Below are 22,659 nucleotides of genomic sequence, written 5' to 3' on the forward strand. Positions count from 1 at the left end.
TTTTGAACAATACCCAGCCCTATGTGATCATAGACTGTATGGATGTGATTATACGCAATACACAGAGCTTTTCCCTCACCATTGTGCTGCCTTTGCAAGGTTCTGTGAAAAAGTTTCAGCTTTTATTTTCCTTTACGCCCTGAAGAAGATATCACAGGTTCATTAAGTTCGTCAAAATTATCCATCCTTGATCACTTTTAGTCAGCTTTGACAAAAATCCTCTCAGCTAGCACGTATTTTCAAATTGAAAGCAGCTTTGTCACCTGACCTGAATACAGCCCGCTGATTCGCTAAAGTGGACTTGTCAGCTTCTGTTAACAAACACCGAGGACACTTGTCGGCATCTGCAGTAAAACACCTTGAAAGTGGACCATACCGGCTTTTTTGACAAAACATTTTAGGGTTCAGATCACGCTTTATGTGGAGAATAATGCACTGAAGTCAGCTCTTTTTTTAAGTTGTGTTCAAGGTTTTGCATATAGACAATATACAGATGCGGACAGTAGTGAAGTATTTTTACTATACTCGAGTAAAAAGTATGTGTAGTTTATCAGAGTGTTCTTCTTTGGAAAACTTTACTTCACTACATTCCAAAGCATAATGTCATACTTTTAACTTCACTACATTTCATAAATAAAAGTTGTTTGTTTTATCTTTAATACTTAAGAACATTAAAAAATGTAGAACTTTCTGTACTCAAGTAATCTTTGTTTGACTTTACTTTTACTTGAGTAAAAGAAAGAAATTAAATAGATTCTAATGTAATGAAGCGTTAAATTATTATTTAATATGAAACACAGTACAGCAGAAGTACAATATTATGCTTTTGAATGTTGTGAAGTAAAGTTTTTTCTAAGAATAACACTCTGATAAGGTACAGACACTTCAAAAGTACTTTTTAAAGCCAAGAGTAAAAAAATACTTCACCACTGTCACTCACTCTGCCAAATAGAATATATATACAGTGGGGGAAATATTTATTTTGATCCCCCTGCTGATTTTGTAAGCTTGCCCACTTACAAAGAAATGAAAGAGATGCCATGTCAATTTTATGAGGCTATATCAGACAGAGAATATCAAACGAAAAAATCCAGAAGAAAAAAAAAAAACCTACTTATATAAAGTTTTAGAAATTGATTTTGCATTTAGAGTTAGTGAAATATAGTATTTGATACAGTACCAACCAGCAAAAATTCTGGCTCCCACAGATTGATTACAGACAGTATGTGCCCATGTGGAACACAGATTAGTCCTGCCATTTTAAGAAGTTACTCCTAATGTCAGCTTGTTAGGTGTATAAGACACCACATGTAACTGAGATTAGCTGTTTAATTTCTCCCTTCCAGAAGTTATCAAGACCTACTTTCCCCCTTTTTATTTTGACATCTTGGCTTGATTTGGCTGTTATAAGGTCACTCTATTTTTCTTGAAGGCAGAGAAAAGAGCATGCATGAAGCGTGGTGGGAGTGAGAGCAGATTAATGGGTGTTTAAAGAGAGGAGAGGAAAAAGGGATGGGAGATGCATCTTTCAGAGTTGTGGGGGGGGAAAAGGGGGGGGGGGGAAGCGTTCCAGGCTAATAGGATTAGGATTCCCAATTTATCTTAGATGGATGTGTCATAAAAAACATACTCTGACGTAAGCAAGACTGAGAGTATGTCTTTGAGTCAAAAGTAATCACATGAAAAGTGATGCTTTTTCATATGTGTCCACTTCTCTGTTTTGGCCACTCACCATCTGAGATTGTTACACAGTGCAGTAAAGGCACTCCTTTCTTCATTTTTTTGTTTTTGATGGAGATAGTCATCATTACTACAGATAGGTATCATTGTGGGTACAGCACTGGACTGTCCAGTTATGAAAGAAAGAGACATAAAATCCTGGCCGTGAAGAATGATGCTAATTGACTTACATGTTTTTTGGCTTAATCCATGTCTATTTCAGTTGTTGCAGTTCCACAGAACAGGACTGTTTGCAATGTATTTCTCATTAGGGCCAGAGACGGCGATGTAGTTACAGGATGTTGTGTGTAACTTAAAGTTGAAATGAAAGAGTATTTCCTGTATGCTATTTATAAGAGCAAGGCCTTGGGTTTTTACTTACACAAACAGCCAGTGGTACGATTGGCTCTTTGGGTTCTCTGGTGTTCTGAGATAGAGTGGGCTGATTGGAGGTTTGCTGGCGGACACTGTGTTAGTTGACACCATCCTGGTCAAGTTGTTAAAGTGTCTTTGCTTTCCCACCAGATTTAAAGAAGATAAGAATGTGACCAGAACTGGGACAAGGCAGAACTCAATGGAAAAAGAAGGCGGGGGGGAATTATCCCTTAAAAAATATTACATAGAAATGGAAGCCACACCCGTAAATTATTTGCTCTTTTTGGTTACAAAAAAAAAACTATATATATAATATATATATATATATATTTATATATATATATATATATATAATATATAGATATATATTACGTATGTATATAGATATATATGTATGTATATATATATATATATATAGATATATATATATATCGGTATATATATATATATATAATAGATATTATAATATATTATATACGGTATATATATATATAATATATATGTATGTGTATATATTTATATAACGTATATATATATATATAATATAGCTATATAGATATATATATAATATATATATATATATATAGATCGGTGCTGTCAAATCATTAATGCGTGATTTATCGCGGCCCATATAACCGTTTTTGTTTACATATATCTATATGTATGTATCGTATGTGTTGTTGCTGTGTATATTTATTTATGTATATGTAAAGGAAACACACCCCATGCAACATCTATTTGAAAATATTTAATGTATTTACTTGTATTATTTAGATTCATATAATTATGTCATATAAAATATAAAAAAAATCTAATTTATTTATAAAACAACGGAAATTTTCCTTAAATAATAATAAATACAGAATTATTAGTATTTATATATGCATAATAAATATACACAGTACACAAACATATGACAAAATCTTTATTTTGGATGTGATTAATTGTTTGAAAGCAATAATATAATATATTATTTTTTTGTGTTTACATGTTTTTTAATTATCAATTACTATCCGGTCCAATCCAACCCATAAGACTTTTGCTCACTTTAAAACACAAACAAATAAAATACACAAATATAATCCAGCATAAAGAATCTGTGTGAATCAACGGTTTTAATCCAATAGTCTGAAAAGACAGTTATTTTATTAATGAAACAGATTTATCAAGTTTTTTCCAGAAGCTCATCCATACTTGCTGACCAGTGTAGGGTTGGTTCTCATTGTGTTCAACAAGATTGAGTGAGGTTTGTTTTCAATTCCTCAAGCAAAAAAACATCACTATATTGGTGTAATGGACAATGAAGGGCCAGACATCTCTCAGGTTTCATAAAAAATATTGAATGAAAGTCTTCCAAGTGGGTTTGGAACAGCATAGCAATATTGTCATGCTTGGGTGAACAGTACATTGCATTTCCTCCATGTTAGTAAATGGAGGAAAGTAATGCAATAAAGCATATTTAAAAATACATTGTTGTATTTTTTTCTGTTTTAGGTCGTTCTTTTTGTTCAGTATGCCAAACTTTGCAGCTATTGTTACATAACGTCAATGTAATGTCCGATTTAGAACCGATTTAGTTATGAGTCCATGCCTCTTTTAGAAAAAATACCTTTCTTATATACAGTATACTAATATACAGTCTAATAAACACTCTGTATTTCTAATACACAAGTTCAACTACTGTCCATCCAACAGACCCACGGACACATTATATTACACAAGTTTCCCAGTCTCATAGCTGCTTTGCATTCTCAAAATTCGAATGTGCTCAGTGCATTCTACACAGTATCTAAACTACTGCTTTTGGATTTGTTCTGTACACGCAGCTGGTTTTATGGGAAGATTCCCCGTGCAAAGGCAGAAGAAATGTTAAATAAACAGAGACACGATGGAGCTTTTCTCATTAGAGAGAGTGAGAGTGCACCTGGAGACTTCTCGCTGTCTGTCAAGTATGTATTTGTCATTCTATTCTATTCTATTCTATTCTATTCTATTCTATTCTATTCTGTTTGGCCAGTTTGTATAATGGACACTAACACAGGCTGCTGCTTTTGAAATTTTGATGCAGTAATTGAATCTGTTTTTGTAAATAGGGGCATGTCAATGAATAATTGATTCAATGCAGCACGAAATATGGCCGTTCTCAGCACTTTATTTATGTGTCATTGCAAATTCTTTTTGTGTGGTTTCTAAACTAGGCCAGCACTGTCTGAATCATTCAAATAGTTCTCCACAGATAGCTGCAAACCTTAGGGTTCATGATAAACTGAACAGTGCAGAGTTCTTTACTATAATTGCAATATCCAAGTGTTATAAATGCAGCCGGCTATTATGTAATTTTCTAAACACTGTGTTTTTTTCCCTTTCCTGTAGATTTGGGAATGATGTCCAGCACTTCAAAGTCTTACGGGATGGAGCAGGAAAATACTTCTTGTGGGTGGTCAAATTTAACTCATTAAACTCTTTAGTGGATTATCATCGGTCCACTTCTGTGTCCAGGAATCAGCCCATTTTCCTCAGGGACATTGAACAGGTACCACAGGTAGGACTGAATCAGTGCTGAAACATTTACAAATACTGTGTTACACTTTGGGTCCCATTTTATAAAACATAAAGGCACAAATGCCATATTCTGTCCCACCTTTTCGACTATATCCACAATTAAAATGTGTGTGGGTGTGTGTGATGGGTGTCGTGTGTGGTGTTGTGGGGGTGTCCTGTGTGTGTGTTGTGTGTGAGTGTGTATATAACAGCTTCCACTTTTGTAAAGAACGAAAGTATCAAATATTTATGAGTGAAATTTTATAATATATAGTAGTAATTTATTAATACTTGAAACAACACTGTGAGCTGCTATGCTCTAAGGAGTAAGAGCTAAATGTTTAATAAATATATATTTAGCTCTTGAGACTGACTACATTTTCTGAAGGTAAAACAATATTATATATAATATATAGATATACACACACACACACACACACAACCAGTATATACAGCCAGACATAAGACACATTCAAGGCAATAATGTATAATTTCAAAACCCCCATTTTTTTTCTATTTGTGCCACAGCATTCTACATATGTTCAAGCGTTGTTTGACTTTGACCCCAAGAGGATGGAGAGCTGGGTTTCAGGGTGGAGGGCTTGTTACAGGTCCTGGACAATCGGATCCTAATTGGGGGAAGGGGGCTTGTCACGACAGACCGAATGTTCCCTCGCCAATTAGGTCACACCTGCAGTCAACAGGTAACTTGCAGAGAAAAATGTGTGCTGCCTTAAGACACTTGTGGACATCGAGACGGGGTAAGCTATGGAAGTCAGAAAACACGATGGAGTGGAGGGAGAGAAAAGGCTCAATCTGGTGACGTTGATGTCGATTGCGCTCGAAAAATAAGCACTGTGCTGTTTTGGACTAGTGGTTGGATTTTTTTAAGAAGCACTATTGGCTGTGTGTGAGGAAAAAATGCTACAGATTCTGATATTTCGTTTCCATTGTACTGTTTCGTACATCAGCTTTGTTTCTTTATATGCAACCTTAGTTCCATGTTATATGACATCAGCTGTACTAACGAAAAATGTTATTTGTGTGAAGGAAATTCACCAATATCACAATCACAATACTGGTACAATTTTGCACAAGATTCATTTAAACACCATGTTATGTTGATTTGTATATGTGTTCAAAAATGCATCACGCGTTTTCATGCTTGATTTTTTGTATTAATCTTTGTCATTTTAAAGAAGTTAGTGTTACCATGTTATTTGGGTGAATGTCAAGCATAATTTTCATCATCCCATATAATTTTCTTTCCATACCATAGTCAAATTAACAAATGGTAGTCATCTTTTTTTCTTAAGGGATAGGTCACACAAAAATGAATATTCTGTCATGATGTTAGGGGGGGACCATTGCTCTCTTTTTCCTGGAAATGCCTGCCGGGATTCTAAATTGTCTAAGATGTGCATTTATTTGACCGTCTCCTGTAGATCCCACCTTCTCACATGCCGTGATTGGAATGTGTGTTTGGTGTGCAAATGTGTGTTTGGCTTGAAGTTGTGCGTGGACCGATCGGTGTGTGAAACCAGATGTGTAAAGAGGCCCCATTCTAATCGCAATGCACTTCTTGGGAAGCTGCCGCCATCTTTGTAACATCAACTTGACATACTCCGGCACCATACTATGGGTTCGCAGATCATCGGGTTGCAGGATTAGGCATACTTTGATTACTCAGGGAGGAATTTATGATGAATGATATCAAGCTGACCATTACAATTATGGCAAACGGCTTGCATATAGCGATCCATGGGAAACAGTTGCTAGAGCGATCTACATCATATGTGTGTGTGTGTTGTGTGTGTGTGTGTGTGTGTGTGTGTGTGTGTTGTGTGTGTGAGGAGAGAGAGAGAACAAAGTACCCATGAGAGTGATTTGACAGCATGCGAGCATCTGTCTTATGGTACTATGCTCTCATGTTACTTTTATGTAAAAACACAGATCAGTATGCCGCAGCTAGAGTCTCTTCAAGCCAAACCCACGTACCTGGACAAATTTAGGCTAACCCAAATCCCAAGCAGGACATGTCTGAGAAAAAAGCGGACACATTTATAGTACATTATGATACAGGTACTATCATCCTCATTTGTTCCACATGTGTACAAAATTTTTTGTGTGTAGAAGACAATATTCAAAATAGTGTTCAGAATATTGGTTATTATTTGTGTTGCAGGTTTGGAACATCATGAAAGGTGATGCCAAAATTGTTATTTTTGGTGAAAAACATTCACCTTAAATCAAAAATAGCTTGAAAGTAATGTACTGGTTGCCAAAGCCTCTGTAGCAGGATCAGTGATCAAATGTAACACATTTGGGAGCATTTAATGAAGCCCCTTTAAAATGGTGCTCGGTATATGATTCTTTTGGGGATTTTCCATAGAGTATGGTGGTGCCACTCCCTAGAATTCATTCCTGAATAAATTAAACAGAATAAAGATATTTCCAGTGAAAAATTTCCCAGTGCACTTGTACGAATCTTTTTTGTGTGTGAATATCAAATGTTTGATATATCTGCTTAGTAGGTGAACAAAATTCACTGCATCTCGGAGCTTTTGTGCCATCTAGAATGATGCAAAAAACTGTGCTTGGACAAAGGGGCTGGACTTGCTCAGATGGTCGGAATGGTTTTGTTGTAATGTCATTGAAAGTTTTAATGTCATTTAAAGTTCCTTTACCACACACTTACTGGGGCATTAGATGCCTAATTTGTTGTAGCTGAGGAGGCTTGTATAATGTTCATGATGTCATTTGATGATTTTGATTTTTGTTTCTGTTTTTTGCGGTTTGGAGTTTTTGTCTGTATGTGGCCCTGGTTTACTACAAGGCAACAAACAATCAAAGTGTATGCATCTGTAAGCCACTTTTGAATGCTGCCTTGTTTTTTAGCTTAAAATTGGAAAGCTAAATACATCAAAGACTGTAGTCGTTCAGTTTCTTTGTAATTGTTGCAAGGTAATATTTTTCTTCAAATTCAGATTTTTTTAATGTTTGATGTATATTAGTTGTGTTGCTTGTACACTTAGAAATGAGATGTGTATATCTGTCATAATGGAATAAGGTATTATGTTGATACTAACCATTCATCAGCTGCGGGTAAACCTCAACACTAGAAAATATACATGGCCCCGTTTGCTGTCTGAATAGTGCAGTTTCATAATGATTGGGTTTATGTACACCTGCACAATGTAGATTATGAGCGAAATAAATTCAGAACATTTACCCCTTCTTAAGTGTTCATGGTGCGTGTGTGTGTGTGGGTGTGTGGGTGGTGGGTGTGTTTCACGTGAATAGTCCTGGGTGTGTTTCACAGTGTAGTCCTGTGTTTTTCCAATACTTATGTCTACGGGCAGGTATCCAGATATATAAAATAAAAAAAATTTGTTTACAATATAAAGCAGAAGGTCAGATGGGTCTGGAAAAAACAATTAAAAAATAGTAGATTGTGAATGCGTTGTATATTATTTATTTATTTGAATGAGTGTCAGATACCTCCATGGGCACGCTTGCGCCACTTTTAGGGGGCTATCGCTCGATAGCTGGTTTATATACCATTTACAAAATAATCATGGGGGAGCAAGGGTTCCACATAACTGGTAAATTTTCATTTGTTCATCTATCATCACACAATGGCTATTTACAGCTGTAATATGAAAATTAAGCACATATGGAACGCATACTTTATAAACAATTCATAGTTGCCCTTTTATTTTAAAAAATTTAAACTCTGTCAATGTATACATATCCGTGCATGTGCAAAGAGGTTTTTTGCATACTGAGCTAAGAAATAGGATTGTACAGAAATGCAGACAGTTAAAATTTTGTGTGTGCTAAAGTAAAAGGTGTGTGTGTGTGTGTGTGTGTGTGTGTGTGTGAAGATGAAGAGAGGGAGAGAGAGAGCATGAAGATTTGTATTTGGCTTATTCAGTATTGTTATACGTATGCAATACAGTGGAATACAGCACTTTTTGGCATACAAGTTTAGTATACCAACCCTATTAGTCAAACGTTTTTATACATATATATATAAAAGTGTAGGGTGTGTATAATATATTATATCATATATACACACACACACACCACACACACACACACCACACCCACACAGGAAACATTTAATGGCTCAAAAAAGTTATAAAGTTGTTTAAGACAAAGCACGGGTGTATGTTTTGGTTTTAGGACAATTTAATGAAAAGGCTTTGATCCACTTCAAATTTTGGTGATACTCTATAATTATACCCTCAATGAAAAACATCCTAGAAGCCCCTGGATACCTCTACTACAGTATTTTTGGAGTTGACAAAAAGAGATTACTACCTACTACAGAACTCTCTCTCAGGTTAAATAGTTCACTGACACAACTTGTTAATATAAAAGAATGTTTTGTGAGCAACATGTAAATCATATAAACACTCAGTGACACACTGTTTTCCTAATTAATGTTGTTCAGTTGCAATAAAGCAACCATCACAACTTAAAACGGAGGTTGACAAGCCTTACACTGTAAACTGATCAGTTGACAGTAGCATGTTCATGCATTTTCAATTCTGTTATAACGTTATGACAATTCCGACAGACACTTTTTCTCGTCTCGGTTCCATCAACAACTTCTAGTTATACTTCTCATACTTGTTATTTTGTCGCCCTCTAGTGACATCTTGCAAAATAAAGGTTAGCCAGTTAAACTGTGATATAAACAGTTTACAGAAATTGTGCAAATATTTAATTATACTCGAATACACATTAGTTGTATTAGTTTGTATTAGTTCGTGATTTGAAGAGCATTATGATAGGATAATAATGTAAGTGCTGAAATCCACCAAAATAATGGAATTCGGATGCATGCGTAAAAGCGCATGCGCACTGGAGAGTCCCAAGCCATCATCAGGAAACGAATCAAACAAGCGCGAGCATTCCCCGTGCATCGTTTGAAGTAAGAGAGTGATCTTACAAATGTGTCATTTCGTAATGTTTTGACATAAATTCGTCTTTTTAATGAAGCTAAAATTTGTGCTAAGTTGAAAACCGCCAAAAATCAGCAAGATGACCAATGCATGCGAGCGAACCATGTCATATTGCGTTTTGTTGTCGTGCAGTGCAAGTGATTTTATATTTATTTGTTAAATAAATTTGTTCATCGCTTGTCTGTGATGGTATCCCTCTCCTGATTACCTTATATTTTTTTTCTAATTCTGAGCACCATGGATTCAGCTTGGACAGCTCTTGATGTTGTAACTCAGACTATGTTTCATAAAGCGATTGACGGTACGTAAACTTAACCTGACTTCTTTTTATAGTTCATTAAAATGAATTTTGAGGTAATATGCCACTAGCTTAGGTCTGTAGGCTAAGCATTTAAAAAACCAGCAATCGTTTGTTTACACCGCTTCTCACAGATCCCCAATCAGTTGATTTGGAGAAGATGGACTATCGCAATTATGGAGCCAGGCGGTAGAAAGACATTATCATTCTGTAAAAGATGGTGGCCGCATGGGGTATGTGCTGGTAGTTCAGGTAAGTCTTATGTTGCTCATTTTGGGACCTAAGTCAAAACATAAAAGATGTTTTAATGAACTCACATCTTTGTTGTTGTTGTTGGGTGTTGTTGTTGCTGCATGCTGTCTACAACAACCAAACACAGTGTGAAATCCAGCCTCTATTGAAAACTTTTTTATTATTATTTTATGAAAATGGTAAATATTTTTTGCTCTTAACAGGCAGAAAGCTCGAAAGCTGAAACCCAGTGTATTCAGGCGAAATTGTTGACAAGTCGTGCAGCAAGAGTTCACTGACAGGGGAGACGCGAAACCGCTCGGTGCAGGGTTGACCGTGGGTGTGTTTGTCACATTTATCTGCAGCATATTTGATTACATCAAGGTAAAAGATCTCACTCTTTAGTAGGATTTTTAATTATTTTTATTTATTTATTTATTTATTACAAGGTTTTAGACTTGCTTATATGATGTTTTATTTTTAGGTGAACAATGCTCCTCTCGTGGCCCTTGTGGATCCAGTATATGACTGCCTCTATAGGTTGGCTCAGCCAGATGCCTTGATCAATGAGGAAGAGGTAAGATGTATTTTAACACCAATAATTGGAGGTAAATTTCACTTTGGGAAGAATTTCTGAATGTCTGCTGCCAGGGGTGCATTAAAGCACAGACTTCAAGGGGCTGAAGCCCAGGGGCCTTCACTGGAAAGGGGGCCCACTGGCTGCAGGGAAATTAATTAATTTTGGGGTCAAAGTGGCTCGACAGTCCACTAGCTTCTTGCTGTCGCTATGGCAAATATCAGCTGCTTTGTTTAAAAAAAATGTACATTAAATCTGAAATACAGCCTGAACGATGACAACAATCGTACAATCACTAGACTAGTGATCATCAAATACTTAACAGTTTATTTTTACAGATTTAATGTTAAAGGTCTTCCCTTTTTTCAACAAAACCCGTTTTGCTTTTAGAAACCCTGTCCGTTTCACGTGGAAAACTTTTTAAGTTCAAGTGTTGGCATTCAAACACTGAATTATACCAACATACGAAATTAAATTAAGTGACAGAACAATTATGAATGTTGGACGATAAATATATAAACAGGAATATGTAACAGTTTGAACAGTAAAACTGTTTTTGCAGCAATTTCTTTAATTAATGCTTGTTAAAGAAAGAACTGGCAAACAACAAAAAAAAAAAACTTTTTGTAGGTAAACACCCACCACACGCGTGCAGCCACACTCTCCAAAGTGTTTAATTAATTTTCATTATGACAGAAGACCCAGCAAGGCATCAGGTTCCTAATCTAGATCATTCATGTGTGTAGTGTGTTCCAGGGGATTAAAGCATGATACAATATATATTTCCGACCTAATTGGCGTAAATAGTAAATCATTAAATATAGTAAGTTGTTGTCAATGTATAGAGGTTGCCTAAGCCCCCCCCCCCATTGCTTAGTGTCATATTCCAACTAAAATCATTATTATGGTTTCTATAGCTAGGGACACTTGCAGTTCCTAAACGGATTTAAGTTAACTACTAGACTCTATAAGCGGTTAAAGTTTAGCAGATGGCATACCACAGCGCTATGTCCCACTTCCAAAAAACACAATATTTTGAGACTTTTGTGAATTAATTCCCATAATAAACGCTGAAGGCAAATTTTTATGCACACTGAGTTTTGCAGTGGATTACCCAAACTTGCGTTATTTATTCCACTTACCTCTCTTTCATTGTTTTCTGTCGTTTCTGTGTATGTGTGTATTCATTTGGCATCTTCGCCCCAAAGGTGGTCGCGCTCTGAAGCGCCACTAGTGGCTGTTACCCAAAAAGCAACAGATGTTTTAAGCCTCTTGGTCTTCTATACTCTTTGGCTGCACTTTTCATCAGGCCGGAAGCATACGCCCGTGCTATACGTTTCGCCATTTTTGCTGCAATTCCAAAAGTTCAATCTTTGGTGCACTCTGGCCTGCGAATTCGTCCCAGGTACGTGTGACCAACGGCAGATCGATAGTCCCAGCATGGCCTCCTCTCGCCTTAAAACCACCATCAATTTAAACCTGCAGCGCTGCAGGCACGTGGAGAAGATTGTATGTTTTTTAAACATTTTAGATGTTATTAACCTTTGTTACGTATGGCGTCTAAGTTTTCAAAAAGATACTGCACAGCGTGACGTCATATCCGACCATGCTCATGTGAAACCATTTTGCAATGATCAAAGCCAGTGTGACGCGGCTATACTGTAAGCGGAATGCACAATGTATGCGCTTAGTAAAAGAAGCTCACACTCCAGGAGTGTCTTTATGTTAACGGTGCAGATTACCAAGAAAAACAAAAACTGCTGTGAAAGCGGAGCTCGGACCGGACAACCATCTGTAATGTCATGACAGCAGCGAGTTCAGTAAACTTGCATGGATGTAATCTTGTGGCCGCCTTAGCTGAAGGTTTTAGATTTCCATTCACTGTGTTCCATCAGAGGTGCTGCTTCAAAGTCTCATTTTTAAATCATCAGCGGATGCGGGAAAAAGAGGAAATATCCTATTGCTTAAATGTGATCATTATCACTGTATCTGGCTGTGTTTAATAAATTAAAGTGAGTACAGCATGGTTCAAACTAAAAATGCAGTTATAATCACCAAAACAGCCCACCTTATGCCAATAGCGTGTCTTTCGATTATACGGATTAGGAATAATGAATATTTGGTGTGATTTTTATGGTGTTTAAATCATACCTGTAAACTCACATTTTAGCCAGGAAAGTTTTGATGGCATTTTCTTTTCATATAACACCCATTACTTAATGTAATGGCTATAACCCTGATGTTCCATAAGCGCCACCTTTGTGGTAAAGAGTGGAATTTGTATATTTCACATATAGTCTCATTTCTTACGCTAGAACCAGTGTTGTGAATGTCTAACTGGGCATATTAACAAGAAAAAAAAAATCGCAATTGGTCAGCAAGCAATCGTCAGGGAAGCTTAAAAAAAGAGATTTTCTGGGGTAGAGAGGGGCTGCTGTAATGCTGTAGACCAGGGGGCATCAGGTTATCTTAAGGCACCCCGTCTGGCATTGGCACCTTAACTGTTTCAACTTATATTGCGAAATGCTTTATAGATTATTGCTGTATAGGTTCAGTCTGCCTCTCCCAATACACAGAGTAGGCAGTTTGCGTTAGGGGCAACAAACTCCCAGAGGGGCACCATCCCAGTTGCTCAAAAAATAAAAACATGACACGCCATTCCAGAATCCGCGACCACTCGCACCTCACCTGAATTCAAATTATCATAATTGATGGACAACTATGCCCGTAAAAAGACATCAGCAATCCACCGCTGAGAAAAAGAACAACAAAAAAGATGATAGAAAACAAAGCCGTTGTGTCACTTTCCGGGTGCATTAATAACCCTGTGAGAGAATTTTTTTTTTTTTTTTTTGGGTGTCGAGGTTAATAATGAATGTCACCCACCACCCAACTCAGCTAATATTCTATTAGAGTTTTCATACTCCAAGTCATCCTAGGTGTATAGGACCTTTTCTTTTTTTGTTTTTCCAGACGAATCAGTTGGCATTATAGTAAAAATTGTCTTTGATGCTTTCCACTTGCAAGCTGTTTAATGGCACTCAGCAGGTGTTGCAGTGCATCAGATCAAAAAGAAGTGAAATAAAAAAGCGCCCATCCCTTAAAAAAAAAAAAAAAAAAATTGTCTCACGGCTCCGGGGGGTTGAACAAGTCCTCCTGCTTAGCAGGTAGTGCATTCATACAAATAGCCATATTTAAAAACACCAATAATCAGTTTAATCTAGCTTGCGCTCACTTTTTGTACAAGGGAAGCATCTCTGAGTGGATGACGTATGAGGTTGGCTTTTGTGCATGCGCCCGGCTCAGTATGACAGCTGAAGCTCAGGGAGAATCAGAACAAAACAGCGGTCACTATTAGAAATTTTGAAAACAGGATTTGTAAAAAAGAATGTGGAAAGGATTTCGATATAAGCCAAGAGGAGACTTGTTTTTCCTTTGCTAAAGTAAGGAAATTTTGCTTCCTTTGTTCCTGTTAACAAGCGTTGGTTTTCCACACGAGAGACTCACAAAGGCAACGCCGCGACCTCATACGTCATCCTGAGCTGTTTCCATGTACAACTGTTGGTCCAAGCTAGATTAAAATGATTATTACGTTTTGAATCAGGGCTGTAACCACCATAGACATTGAGGTGGACAAGTCCCCCCCAATAATTAAAAGTGGCCAAACTGTCCCCCCCAATATTTGAATCTTGCATTGATCTGCTGCACTCCATTATGCAGCACTCTTGTTAGGATGACAAAAACCTTTAAAAGTTATATCCTCAGCCTCCCAAAACCCTCCAAACCCTAAGAAGTATTGTCACAATAACTGAGATGGCCAATCAAACAAAGTAGGCGGGGTGTACCATTCACAGAAGCAGACCACGATTTCCAGCGCAAATCGTCAGTTTAATGTTGAAACAAGACAGTGAGTTGCGATATGGAAGTTGTGTTAGAAATATAGACATTTAGAGAGAGAGAGATGAGTTGCGTTTGTGAATCTGCATCTGTGCGTGTATCTCTTTCTACAAAAATGAAACTGTGAGTTTAGTTACTTAAAAACAGTGATTTTGCCTCCTTGTTGTTGAGTAATATAATGTAGCGATCCGGTATCAAAGCTATTTTATTAATAAAAGTCTCGGAATGGTGGCCGTAGACAACAAGTGTCTGTGCTCTGATTTGTGTGTGAGTGGTGTGTGTGTGTGTGTGTGTGTGTGTGTGTGTGTGTGTGTGTGTGTGTGTGTGTGTGTGTGTGTGTGTGCCACATTAATATAGTTTTTTATTCACTGCCGTTCAAAATTGTACTGGAATCTCTTATGCTCATCAAGGCTGTATTTATTTGATCAAAAATACAGGAAAAAACACAGTAATACTGTGAAATATTAAATATTGGTTTCCTATTTTAATATAGTTTAAAATATAATTAATTTCTGTGATGAAGTGCTGAATTTTTAGCATCATTACTCCAGTCTTCAGTGTCACATGATCCTTCAGAAATCATTCTAATATGCTGATTTATGAACAGTGTTGAAACTGTTGTGCTGCTTAGTATTTTTTTGGAATCTGTGATGCTTCTTTTTTTGATTCTTTGGTGAATAAAAGGATAAAAAGAATAGCATTTATTCAAAATACAAAATATTGAAAAATTGCCATTCACTGCTCCTAAAATGTATAGTCTAATTGCAGAAAAAAAGCATACGTTGTATTGAACATTAATAGGGCAACAGATTTTGTGTGAAAATAAATAATTCAAGTTGTTTATTTAGTTAAAAAATCTTATATGTATGAGGTGGCAAGAGGTCCACACACGGGGTCAATCAATTAAGCAAATACTTAACCCAATTTAATATAAAAAATTAAAATGATATAATAAAAATAGTCAAAAACAATCACTTTAACAAATTAATAACACTAAATAAATATATTTGTACTATTTTCTGCTTATTTTGAAAAAAAAAATTATTTTTTATGTTCAATAAAAATGTTAATATAAAACATTTTAAAACAATTATAATTGAATAAAACACAAACAAAATCATTTTAAAAAGAAAAAATTCTGAAAGTATTGAAGGAGATCCAATAATAATTGAATATATATTTACAGTAGTAACAACAAATGATATTTTATTATATGATATGATTAATATCATGTTTTTAAATATGATGGTTTCATTCTAAACGTGGTGATTAACTCTAATATGGATACCCAACATATGATATTTACCATCTGAATGTCAACAAATGCAGGGGCGCTTTTTACCCCAAATACCACACTTTTACATATTTTTTTCATTATTTAAAAACTGTTGCTTTAATTATCTTAAACAAAACTGAAAATCATAAAGACCTTTATCTCAAAATATATGCATTAATTTTAGCGATTCTCATTTGCTACTTTAAATCTACAGCATTTTAAAAAACATAAAATAGTAGATCAAGTAAGCCTAGAATCATCTTTGCACTTCCCCGCGTGATTGCGTCAAGGATCAGACAGATACACATGTGCATCTTGAAAAGAGAATGTTTTGGAAAGTGCTATGGCATGTATTTGTGCCATCTAGTGGTTTAGATGAAAATTATATATCAAAGGCACCTTTTTCCCGGCAACTTTAGCCTAGTTGTACCTCAGTCTAACTGTCACTTTTTATCCATTTGACACATCCTTGCTAGATAAAAGTATTAATTTCTTTTTTTTAAAAAAAGAGAAAGAAAGAAACAATTGACTGACCCCAAACTTTTGAATAGTAGTGTATATTGTAACACAATTTCTATTTTGAATAAACACTGTTACTTTTAACTTTTTATTTATCAATGAATCCTAAAAAAAGTACCACAGGTCCAAAAAAAAATATATGAAGCAGCAAAAATGTTTCCAACATTGCAGCATATTAGATTGATTTCTGAAGGAAGACTGGAGTAATGGTGCTGAAAATTCAGCTTTGTTTCACAGGAATAAATTATATTTTAAAGTATATTAAAATAGAAAACTGTTATTATAAAAATAAAAAATAACAAAAATAACATCTGCATTTTTGATCAAATAGAAAAATGTAGCCTTGATGAAAGAAATGTTTTTAAACACAAAAACAAACATAATAAAGCAACGATAAGAAAATTATAATTACAAATATAAGATAATAACAAAAATAAAAATAAAAAAAAAAGACATTACATCACACAACATGAATATAGATATTTTTCTTACAAAAATGCATCAATTCGCTACATGAGGCCTTTATTCACTCCCCGGAGCCGTGTGAAACACTTTTTATTATGAATTGGTGCTTTTTATTTCACTTCTTTTGGACTGATGCACCGCAACACCTGCTGAGTGCAATTTAACAGCTTGAAAGATCAAAGACAGTTTTTGATATAACTCCAACTGGATTTGTCTGAAAGAAGAGTCACATACACCTAGGATGACTTGAAAGGTGAGTAATTTATGGGCTAATTTTCATTTTTTGGGTGAACTAACCCTTTAATACTTCTTTGTAAATTATTATTGAAGTAACGAAACCATGGTTAATTTGCGGTTACCGTGGCTTTATTCACAAATGAATCAAAAATAAATAACAAATTCCATTACAAACATTACAAACCATCAACTTTTTACCATTAAAACCATTAAAATGGTTTTCCAAGTGGTTTTAACAAGCCACCAATAGAAGTTGACCAATTTTAACAAGCCACAAACAGAAAAAAACCAAATACCAATAGAGACCAACAGGGTTCATTACAGTATCCATTAAAACCAATACAAGTTCCATTATAACCATTAAAACCATTACAAATGTTGTGATGGTGTCTTTTTTTTTTTTTTTTAAACATTACATGTTATTACAAATGCCTGCAAAGAGAGCCAAAGGCCTGGAAATTGCTGCTGTAATTCCAGCAAGCAAAATGGATGGAAATTTTCAGGAATAATAATAATCGATTTTCATTACCATTAATGATCAACTAATCGTTTATATGAATACAACATAAATGCTTGTGGAGAAATCCAAATATATCCAAATAGTAGCAACAATCTCAATAGTACACATTGTGAGGTAAATATTTCTCCTGCTTATCTGAACATGAGCATAAATATCAAGATTGATTCCAACCTTTAATACTTAAGGTTGGAATAAACTAAAAAACTTTTAAAATTTGAACAGATTTTTAAAAGGGTCATGAACTGCCTTTGTTTTTTGTTTTGTACAACATGTGCCATTCGGTAATGTGATATATCACGGTAATGAACATGCACGATACTGTTATCATGGGCACTTCTAAATACCGTGAATTATTATTCATTACAAATTATTCAAAATTTGGGATGCATTTTAAGAATACTTTTCCCATCAACTGGTCAAAATGCACAACACTGCTGTATGCTGCTTGAAAGATGCGTGTGCGCTCTGATGTAAACAAGCACACATGAGAAGCACATGGAGGAACACGTGAGAGACGCCCTGAATGAAAGCACATTCACTCATCTGACAGCAGATGGCGCTAAACTGCAGAAAATGCAGCCGTTACCCTGGAAATCACAAAAACCAAGAAACCTTAAAAAACTAAACAAAATAGATATAAATAGCCATTCAGATTTTTGGATTTGCTATGGTGTTCATCACAGCGCCAAATACTTAAATATTTAGACTTAATAGGCTATTCATTTTCAGACTTCAGATTTCAGATTTCGTTCACACTTTACATTAGGGCTTCATTAGTTAACATTAGTTTATTTGTTAGTTAACACAAACTGCCAATGAAAAGTTCTTCTGAATTAATCTTAGGTATTCCAATATTTAATAACACGTGTTTAAAATCGAAAGTTGCAGCTGTTATTTAATGAGCTAACATGAACTAAGACTTGTATTTTTTAACAAAGATTAATAACTTCTGTAGCAAATGTAGCCATTGCTCATTGTGAACGTTAATGCATTACCTAAGGTTAACTAATGAGATCTTATTATAAAGTGATACCTATTGGTCTTTATAGTTCTTTTGCACTTTAATCTGTGTAAAACTTTTAATTTTATATATTTTTCTGTATTGCTTTATTGTATTTAAATATTCAGTTATTTTTGCTATAAGAAAAAAGTTAGACCTGTTATACTGGATTATGACCACTTTTTCGCAACATGAAAATTTGCATATCCCTACTTATGTTAGATATATTGCACCAGAAATAACTGCGATAAGTGAAATTATTGTCATGTCCACTTATAATATTATGATTTTTACATTAAAAAAAACATCATCATTTAATAAATAAGCTATTTTCTGTTCTGTTTTTAAACATCCTCTTCAGAACGCTCTGTTTGAATAGGCGTTGCGGATTGTAGACTCAGAAGTAAAGGCACACTGCTTCGATTGGCTAATAGTTGTGAATGTTAAATAGTTCTGAATAGTTGTGAAAAATAGTTGTGAATGTCACTCACACTTTTGTTGCAACGTTACAGTCGGATCCAATATAGTCGGCACAGCAGGTCTTTTAGACCCTGTCCCAAATGGCACACTTCATGTGCACTTTCAGTCTTGAGGACTTACAATGGCCGATGCGTGCGCATGTCCGTTAAGTCCATGAGACCGTAGGGTGTCCCATTTGTCATTTTAGTGTTGAGAAGGGTGCTCGCGAGCACCCCCTTTGCGACCTCAGCTATGCGCCCTCGATGCACACTTCTGCTGAGCTACACAGCCGACTCTGTGGTGCGGACACAGTGCGGGACAGGGCCATTTGGGACAGGGCCTTAGTTTCAATCTTTTTGAAAACCCTGCGTCGAATTGTGCCTTGTTTGTAAAAGAATCCACAGTAAAATGAAGTGAACAAAGGACCGAGTTCTTACTGACTGGATCTTCATTAAAAATAAAGTTCATTCACTCTTTCATAACGTGGGGATCAGAAGGAAGGTAATGGAAAGACTGTTTTTCCACAACTTTGCTAAACGGGCAGTGATGTTAAAGCAGGCGTTGATGATCTTCTGTGGAGGCAGTGTCTATCCACACCATTACGTCATAAAGTAGAGCAGTGGTTTTCAACCTGTGGGCCGCGGTCGCAATGGTATTGCAGGTGGGCCGCCAATTACTATTAAAATAAATAATAATACTGTTAATGTATGTAAAAATGTCTAGTTCAAAAATTGCCCGTTCATTCTAGGGCTGTGCAATAGAAATTGTCATAAAATAACGATTTGAGCGTGCGCGATTTCTAAATCGCTTTATAGCACGATTTTCCGCGGCCCTGACCTCCCGCAGTATGCTATCCGATCCAATCAGAATGCAACGCACCTAGCGCGAGAACAGAACAGACTGGGCATATGCCTACGTAACTTCAGGTTCACACGCTGTCTGTGACGCACCTTTTTTCCGAGCCCATGTTAACGGATCAGAGCGTTCACACTGCACGCGGTAAAAGGCTAGAAATAAAAACGCGCGAAAAGAATTAATACCTAACACATTATCATATAGATAAAACTTAAATAACACTACGAAATATTATATAAATATAACCCGTTTTAAGTGCGAGAGCAGCGTGTATCTGAGCAAGCGCGTCTGGTTTTGTGACAGAGCAAAGGAAATCTGCGTGCGTGCTTACAGATTCGCGCTCATGCATTATTTTAATGTGCTTTCGCGTTACATTAATGCGCTCTCGCTGCATGTATATTGTATACGCACTGCTGAAGGAGTAGGCCCACATGTGAACCTGTATAATGTATAACAAATCTATTTCAACACCTGAGGCACTGCTACAATGAATGAGCTCTATGAACAATGTATGGCAAAAAAGAAAAAAAATCCCTGGACACAGGATTTATTTATTTATATTTTTTTGCTATAAGTCTAGAAATTTTGTTACACCTTTACTTATAGTGATTATTTTGACTTATGTCTGTTCTAGAGACGTTACAACTTTTTGATAAAGCCCTAATTGGTTTTCCTTTGGAAATATGTTTCAAATTCATCCTGAATGCATTTATGACTGTAAATCATATCTGTGTGTGTCAAAATTGTGATTAAAATCGAAATCGCAAAATTGATCAAAGAAATCGCGATAGGTTTTTTTTTTTTTTTGTCCATATCACACAGCCCTAGTTCATTCAATAAATACAGTTAACAATCTAGCTTCTGAGTACTAAGTTATTAACCCAACAATAGCGGGGTCAGTTAATTGTTTTGCAGTGGGCGGCGCAAACATATGTGTTTGGTTGTGTGGGCCGCGAGTTGAAAAAGGTTGGGAACCACTGAAGTAGAGCATTCCAAAAGCTGTCGTTTTGGCAGACTGCCTTCAATATAAGCTGGTTTTAATTTTGAGTTCTGAAACTTACAAGATATTTTGTATAGTACAATGACCTCTTATGTCAAAAGATCAAGGGAATTTTGGTTTCTCAGTTCATGACCCCATTTAAAACTCTAGGAATAGAGAGGCAGAGTAACATCACTTGAAGTGATGACAAAATAAAGTTCTTATTGTCTTGTTGTACTTTAATATCTCGGTTTTGTGCTGAAATTGAATGAACAATAGATAAGCCTAATCAATTACATTATTAAAGGTGATTAATTAATTAACAATTACTCATTGACATCCATATGCAAATGTCCGGATTGTCGATTGTAGCACCTACTCAGACAGTTAATGATTTCGGATGCAGTAAAAGACAATTTTAACACATTCCTGTATTTTGCATTCATGACAACAGCTAAATACAAGAATTTCCTTTGTGTTTCTAACAGGTGGACTGCCTGGTTGTACAGCTCCATCGTGTTGGCGAGCAGCTGGAGCAAACAAACTCCCAGCGCATGAACCAGCTTTTTTACTTGCTACGGGATGGTTTTCTCCTTCAGGAAGACCTCAGCTCCATGACTAGGCTCTTGCTCCTGGAGATCTTGGAGTTCAGGGCCAGTGGCTGGACCCTCACTGACACTGCGCACAAGTACTACTACAGTGAAGTAGTTGACTGAGGTGCACTGAGAAGAGAATGATGTTCCTTGTTAGCATTAAGATTTCAAGCATTCAGTGTTTGCAGCAGGTCTGAACAGTACTTCATGGGAGAAAGAAGTGGAAATCCCATGTAATAATAATGCGGAGAATTATGGAAGAGCTTGTGTTCATGCATTTGCATGTGTTGTGTTCAGTGTTTGAGTTTAGCAGAATGTTCAGTTTTGGTGTTCTCTTGTGAATTCAGCATTATGAATCTGCACTGGATATTGACTTGATGCAATAAGAAAAGCAATCGCTACTAGCTCTAAAACTGTGAGCCACCAGCAGAATTCTTGAATGTTTTTTTTTTTAGATTTGATACAATGTACAGTATTTTTTTCTTTTTTTTTAACATGTTTTTACAGTGAAGGGTAATTGCAACCTCAGAGGAAGATTGTCTCACCTTCAGTGTTGTCAGTATGACGGGATACCTTGTTAAAGTTTCTTAATTTTGTATTAATTTATAAGAAAGCCTATATTGTTGATTTATTTATGGGCCAATATGTGTGAAAACATGTTCAGTCATGCTGGCTGCTGTAAAGGTATCCTTGCAAATTTGAGAGCATTTACATGGTCTTGTTTATATTTCTATTTTGAATTCAATAAATAGAAAGAAGTTTAACTCTCTGCCAAGCATTTCTCTTACAGAAAATTCACACAAACTTTACATGTGCAATCACATGTTAAAATCACATGCAAAATATGTGAAACACATGAAACATTGTTTTTTAAAATTTTGATGGTGGAAATGTGTAAAAATCATGTGATCACATAACCATGTGAACAAATGTGGAAAAATGTAGACAGTAGGTGATCAAATGTGGAAATGTGATCACATGGGTTTTTACACATTTACACCATGAAAATTTTATAAAACCACAAGCTTCACCTGTTACCTTTAAAGCAACAGACACACCCATGCTTCTAAACGTATAGGCCGATTTTTCTGTATATTTATGTGAAATGTCAATTTCAGAGTGTAACAGTTTGACTAGTTTTACTA

General features: G+C 35.8%; 1 protein-coding gene and 1 pseudogene across 1 annotated transcript; both read left to right on the forward strand.

Annotated features, from left to right (window-relative positions):
* LOC109094968 overlaps nt 1-6,843 on the forward strand; it is a 27,890-nt pseudogene extending 21,047 nt beyond the window's left edge.
* A 3,291-nt stretch (nt 6,844-10,134) lies between these two features.
* LOC122133892 (MIF4G domain-containing protein A-like) lies at nt 10,135-22,282 on the forward strand. Its single transcript, XM_042755061.1, has 4 exons — nt 10,135-10,158; nt 10,423-10,521; nt 10,622-10,714; nt 21,410-22,282. Exons 1-4 carry the CDS (start codon nt 10,135-10,137, stop codon nt 21,635-21,637), a joined length of 444 nt encoding a protein of 147 aa, XP_042610995.1. The 3' UTR covers nt 21,638-22,282.
* The last annotated feature ends 377 nt before the right edge of the window (nt 22,283-22,659 follow it).

Source organism: Cyprinus carpio, unplaced genomic scaffold (genome assembly GCF_018340385.1).
Source record: "Cyprinus carpio isolate SPL01 unplaced genomic scaffold, ASM1834038v1 S000006629, whole genome shotgun sequence".
NCBI classification, from domain to species: Eukaryota; Metazoa; Chordata; class Actinopteri; order Cypriniformes; family Cyprinidae; genus Cyprinus; species Cyprinus carpio.

Coding starts and splice junctions, on each gene's coding strand:
- LOC122133892 (XM_042755061.1), top strand. CDS start 10,135: ATGGGGTATGTGCTGGTAGTTCAG. Junction 10,522..10,621: donor GCATATTTGATTACATCAAG/GTAAAAGATCTC, acceptor TTTTATTTTTAG/GTGAACAATGCTCCTCTCGT. Junction 10,715..21,409: donor CCTTGATCAATGAGGAAGAG/GTAAGATGTATT, acceptor TGTTTCTAACAG/GTGGACTGCCTGGTTGTACA.